This window comes from Castanea sativa, chromosome 10, assembly GCF_040712315.1.
Source record: "Castanea sativa cultivar Marrone di Chiusa Pesio chromosome 10, ASM4071231v1".
Taxonomy (NCBI): domain Eukaryota; kingdom Viridiplantae; phylum Streptophyta; class Magnoliopsida; order Fagales; family Fagaceae; genus Castanea; species Castanea sativa.
The window spans coordinates 31607210-31613229 of record NC_134022.1 but is presented as its reverse complement, the minus strand read 5'-3'; the positions used below and the strand labels follow the sequence as shown (position 1 = coordinate 31613229).

The following is a 6020-nucleotide window of genomic DNA, read 5'->3' as shown; positions in this document are numbered from 1 at the left end:
CGTGGGTAGCAGCTCGCTGTGGGTCTTGGGATTCATTTGTGCTTGGGTTGAATTCATTAGTTCTTAAGTTTCAAATATATGCCTTGGTCAAATTCATTTGTTCTTAAGTTTCATTTGTTCTTGAATTCATCTATAAAAATTTGGATCTAAATCTGAATAGTTGTTTGCTTGTGGTTGAGATGATTGGTTCAAATACAAGTTGAAGTTCTAAGAAATTGCATAATTTTTTTTACCAATAGCACATTTTGATCTTGTTTTCTCTTAAATTTTTATGTTTTTTATGTTTTGGAGGGGAGAAACATAAGAATAGTGTAAAAATACATATTTACCCTTCTTTTCAACACTATCCCAAATATAAACAAACTTATTAGAAATGGGTTTTCGGCAGGGAGTCACACAAAAAAGAAAAAGGGAAAAAAAAAAAAAAAAAACTTCAAAAGTCAGGAAAGCCAAGGTATCACCTAAGTGCAAAATCCCTGCACACACTCTGCACTCTGTAAGGGGCTCGCTGAGATTCAAAATCTAAATCATAATCGCCGAGGAATAGGGGTTTTGGAAGCGCAGAGAGAGAGAGAGAGTTTAGGGTTTAGCGTTGTACTGATTCGTAGTAACAATGGCTGAAGAACCAAGCCGTCCGATACGGCTTATGAGTTTCGTCTCGGAGGAACAGGTTTATTACGATTTCTCAATAACCCTTTCTTCTTCTTCTTCTATTTTTACCGAATTCAAAAGCTCATTACTCTTTCTTATCTGTAACAAACAAAAATACTAAGCTTTTGTTTTTGGTGGAGGCAGTTGGATGAAGCTAAAAAGGCAAGAGGCGAGCGTGTTGAGGATGGCACTGCCCAAAGAGATAGACCTCTCTTTGAGGTAAAACTATAACACCCCCCCCCCCCCCCCCCTTTTTTTTGTTTCAATGTAAAAAGTTTAAAAATTTGTATAATTTATGTTGCATTACTATTGAGTAGATTTTTTTTTTCATGAAAGACTAAACTTTTGGTACTTAACATAGCTTTTGGTGAATTATATATATTTTTCTAATCATATGTGATACATACTATTAATTAGAAGGAAAACTAAGTCAAAAGAGATGGTGCAAAAATTGAGTAAATGAGCTATTCGGGTTTTTTCTTTTTCATGAATAACAAAGAATTTTATTAACCAAGGGTGAAGCCATGCACATGGGAAGTATACAAGAGAAGTGCTCAAAAACTGAAAATAAGATGAAGGTTACTAAGATTCAAAAAATCGAAAAAAAAAAAAAGGATGAAGAATTGAATTGAATTTTCCAAAAGTTCTAGCCGACTCCAAAAAGATCTCTGGAATAAAATTTTCAGCTGAACAGTTGTAGATTCAATTCACTCAAATGTCCCGGCGTTATGCTCTCTCTAAATACTCCATAACAAGCAAAGTGTGATTGCTTCCCATGTCTCTAACAGTTTATTGAAAACCCATTTTAGATACTGGGAATTCTTGTTACTACCTAGGGTTTTTGATAGGGGTCCATTTGCTAAAAAATTGAGTCCTTTGCCCTTTTGATCCTTGTCTAGCGTGTAGGTAAGTTGAAACAGGATTTTCTGGCTGTTATAAATCCTTTGGTTATAACTTATATGCACCCCGTATGTTTATATTCATATAAGCTTTCAGCTATTCAAGCATTTTAAAATTTATGTTTTCTGAATGCAGATTCTAAAGGAGAACAAAGACAAGAAAGATGCAGAGTTTAATGAACGTTTCAAGCACAGTGAGTGATCGGCTCTAATCATAAGCCAAGTGTTTGTTTTCCTTTTTCTGCAACTCTAGGGGACCACATCACAACAGGGCAAAAATGATCTATGCTTTTGTTGCTATCTCTCAATGAGCACTTTAGATAATGAGACTAACCAATTTTTTTTTTAACAGGACCACCCAAAGCTTTGGATGATGATGAGACTGAGTTTCTTGAAAAGGTTGAAATGGTGAGATTATGGTCTAAGAAATTTATCTATCCCGTGCTACATGAAGTACATCATTTTCTGATAAGTACTATTGGATGTACCTTTGGAGTCACTAAGCTGAGATACTTGGAAATTGTCAGAATATGAATAATCACTGGAAAGATAGAACAGTTTTATAAAAGTATAAGTGATTTGCAATCTCAGTTTGCAAATCTATTGCCACTGGTTTCCTTTCTATTTTCATTAGAGTTCATTAATTAATTTATTAAAACATTTCTGCTGTATGGTTTTAATTTATTTTATTTTTTCTCTTAGTCAAGGAGGGAATATGAACAACAAATTGCAGATGAGGAAGCTCAGCAGCTGCAGAGTTTCCAGGTAAATTTCTTATTGTTCTATATCAAGTTCCTTTTTTTTTTTTTTTTTTTTTTTTCTCCACGTGGAAACACAAAATTAGTTGGCTTGAAAATCATGAGTTTGTCGTGAGGTCATTACTGTAACGTTCTAATGTAAGGATGTGGCAAAGTTTATAATTATTAGTTAGGATCCTATTTTCCTGTGCATCAAAATTTATGGTCAGACTAAACATTTCCTGAATTTATTTGTGCTTCCCTTTATATATGTAGTTAGGCTGATTTAATAGGGTAAAGATTGTGCATCTCAACATAAATCCTGGCAATTAGGACGCTTAAGGTTAGTTCAATGTTATATATGTCCCCCAAAAATTGTTGATGGAGACTGTTATCTTTTTGTTGAGAATTATTCTATCATATGACCATGACTAAGAAGTCTAGGTATGCAGTTTAAGTAGACCATATATGTCCATGGAAGGGATGTTTAAGTGTTCAAACAATAAGGAATTGAAGTGATTTAATTATTAAAAAAAAGAAGGAATTGAAGCAAAGTGATTTTATGGACTATATAACTTTTGCTGAACATTTTAAACTGGTTTTGCATTGGCACATTGCACAGATTGTTTTTCTGAAATAAAAATGTTACTAAGCGGCGCAATTCTTTCAGTAGTGGCATTTGTTAGGCATATGAGTTGCATGGTTATGCTGAGAATCAAGGAAGTACTTGATCCTGAACTTCATCTTTCGTCTTTTATTGCTGTGGTTTCTTCAATTCTTTTCCAGGCAGCAGTTGCAGCACAGTCTAATATTGTACATGAGCTTAAGGAAAAAACCCCTGCCCCTATAATCGAGGTTAGTATTGATGACATAAGCATGTTTCCGTCTCGTACAATTTTCTCTTTTTCTTTTTCTTTTGCTTTTGCACCTTTTTTTTTTGGGTACAAATTACGCCCTCTAACTTTGACCTGTTCTATTGTTGTAGTTTTAATTTGTCCTTTAAGTTATGTCTATTTCCAATGTAGTCCTTATGTCCACCTCAATCCAAACTACATCATTAAACCCCATATGTTTCTAATTGCAAAACTACTTCGTTTGTTGGGGGTTTAATGATGTGATTTGGATGGAAAGGCTACGATGGAAACAAATGTAAGTTAAAGGACTAAAATGGATTTCTTTAAACCCCATATGTTTCTAATAGCAAAACTACATTGTCTTTTCGGGTTTAACAGCATGATTTGGACGGAAGTTAAAGGTCTAAAATGAAAAAAAAAAATTGAAAGTATAGGATGAAAATGAAAACATGTCAAAGTCAGAGTGTAAATTTAGCCTTTTTTGTTTGTTGGTCTTATTTTGGGTGAGTGGGTGGGTGGGTTGGGGGGGGGTGGGTGGGTTGGGGGGGGGGGGGGGTGGGGGGCGGCTGTTGAATGGGTCCATGTCTGTACATTGAGTGAGCTGATGGACTTTCTGGGTTCTGCCAGGTCTTAGTAAGCTCATAATAAATATATTTTGTTCAGATTTCCAAAGTTAATACCTCCTGCATATTGGATCTAACTTAATAAGATTTTAAACTTTTCCTTCTGCATATGAAGCTATGGTTGAAGATTTTGCGAAACCATCTCTTTCCTGGGACATCTTGTTCAATGCAGTAGCTAAAGGATTCTCTGAGGCTAATTGTTCTAGATTGTGTTTAAGGTGCAGAAGTTGGTCTGCATTTTATTTCAGCACATTCATAATTTAGTCTTAAACTACCTGTCAGGGTGTAAGCCTAGTGGTGGGAGGCTTGGGATGAGCTGTAACCAGACATCTTGGGTTCAAATCCCCACAAGGAGTTCTCCTTAATTACCTGATACACAGTTTTGGCAGGCGGGGTTGTGTCTGTGGTTTACTCCATAAGGGTGGTCCAAAGGGACCTTACCTTGGTGAGGTTCTACTTCATAAAATATAAAAAAGTCTTGAACTGGTCTAATTTATAATCTAGTGATTCTTTAACATTTTAATCAATTTGTTTGGTGTTGGTCTAAATGGATTCTTAAGGATGTTGACTTAGGACAAAAGCGACAGTTTTGATTTGGCAATAATTGTGTGGAGTAATTTGAGCCATTGCAGATCAATGGTCCTGCAGTTCTGCCTTATGTCTATTTCCCTCCTAGAGTATATGCTTAACCTAAAGCTGAAATCTTTCTTACTTGTCTGTTTTGGGCTTATCAATGACTACTGATATGGTGTACCTATGATCCAGTCAAGTCAACTTGGTCTGATTGCCACTGACCCAATACAACTTTTTTATGAGAGTTGATCATTTTGCTAGTGAAATAAAACTGTTGAAATTGTTAGTATGCATTGGTTTCTAAGCACACAACCTGTCACTGTTTGCAGGAACAAAAATCAATTGGGAGGAAAAATATGCCTGCTCGTCCATTAGGTATGATTATTAAAGTCAAGCCACAAGCAAAGAAAGCAAAGTTAGAAACAGGAACTATCGAGCAGCTTTCAGAGGTAATGAAAATCCATGCTGTTGATGCAGAAAAAACTTCGGAGACGTTGAAAAAATCTAATAGTAATACTAGTAAGTCCCAAGATGTTGGTATAAGTGGTCTAGTTTCATATAGTGACGAAAGTGAAGAAGATGACTAGCGGTGTTACTTTAGTATTTTAAAGGAGAAACTTATATTTATCCAATTTATTTTCTTTTGTTATGTTTTTCAATTTCCTGTCTAGACACAGCAATGATGCATAAACGCATTATTTCAGGAAGGTGGTATTTTGGGTTGACAAGTTTGGTGAGCGATATTTGCGTGGTATTTCTAGGATCCCATGTCATTAGAAAGATTCATCCATCAGGATCTATCTATCTAGGGCCATGATTAAGGGTATATATTATGACATTAAAGTTTTTAGAAAGAAGCACATAATGTCTGTGCTATCTTGCATCAACTGGTTGGAGCTAACAACTTTGTAACTTGCTGAACAGTTCTATATCTTCTATTGAAAAAAAAAAAAAAAGGAAAAGAAAAAAGCACCGAGGGAAGTAGTGCATCTTAGGTCCAAACCAACCAATCAATCAAAATCTATACGCTAAAAATGTGACATTTATTGTTCCTAAGTTTTTGTTGAGCTACATTAGTTGTCATGTCGTTATTTTCTTTTGGTTCTTTGTTTTTAAAAAACACGTATATAAATATTAATGTATGAAATAATGCATTATGCCATTATTTATTTTCGAAACTACTTATAACTTATCAATTATGCTATGACCATCACTTTTTACTAAAATGAATTTACACATTTTTGAACTTTTATTTTTTGAGAAGAATTTTTTAGAAAATATAATATTTTGTACTAAATGTAACTTATAATAGAAAATATATGTAATATAAATACTTTGAGTAGAGACACCATTTATTTATTTTTAGTTTATACTCGCTTGAAAAAAATCTCATTTCACCACTGAATTCATATTTGTATGCTCATGTAGTATTGAAGGCTAGGTTGAAGGGATTAATTCTACTCCTACTTAGGGTGAGTTTGGTTTGGCTTTTTAAAAAAGTACATAATGAAAAAGTTGAGTTTTGAAAAAGTGCATAATGAAAAAGTGATTTTTCAAAAAGCTGAGTATTTGGTAAAAGCTGTTAAAAAGTGCTTTTTGAAAAAGCTGAGTGTTTGGCTAAAACTATAAAAGTTGCAGTTTGAGGGACAAATTACCAAAAAGGACAATGTATATATAAGGGAG

At 34.3% G+C, this 6020-nt stretch overlaps 1 protein-coding gene across 1 annotated transcript; it reads left to right on the top strand.

Moving 5' to 3' along the window:
• The first annotated feature begins 383 nt into the window (after positions 1–383).
• Positions 384–5005, top strand: LOC142612545 (uncharacterized). Its single transcript, XM_075784627.1, has 7 exons — positions 384–670; positions 796–870; positions 1687–1744; positions 1903–1958; positions 2253–2315; positions 3074–3142; positions 4667–5005. Exons 1-7 carry the CDS (start codon positions 614–616, stop codon positions 4922–4924), a joined length of 636 nt encoding a protein of 211 aa, XP_075640742.1. The 5' UTR covers positions 384–613; the 3' UTR covers positions 4925–5005.
• Positions 5006–6020: the final 1015 nt, after the last annotated feature.

Excerpts from the sequence above, each read along its gene's own strand:
- LOC142612545 (XM_075784627.1), top strand. The coding sequence starts at position 614 with ATGGCTGAAGAACCAAGCCGTCCGATACGGCTTATGAGTTTCGTCTCG. Across the intron at positions 1,959-2,252 it reads TTCTTGAAAAGGTTGAAATG|TCAAGGAGGGAATATGAACA; the intron begins GTGAGATTATGG and ends TTTTTCTCTTAG. Across the intron at positions 2,316-3,073 it reads AGCAGCTGCAGAGTTTCCAG|GCAGCAGTTGCAGCACAGTC; the intron begins GTAAATTTCTTA and ends ATTCTTTTCCAG.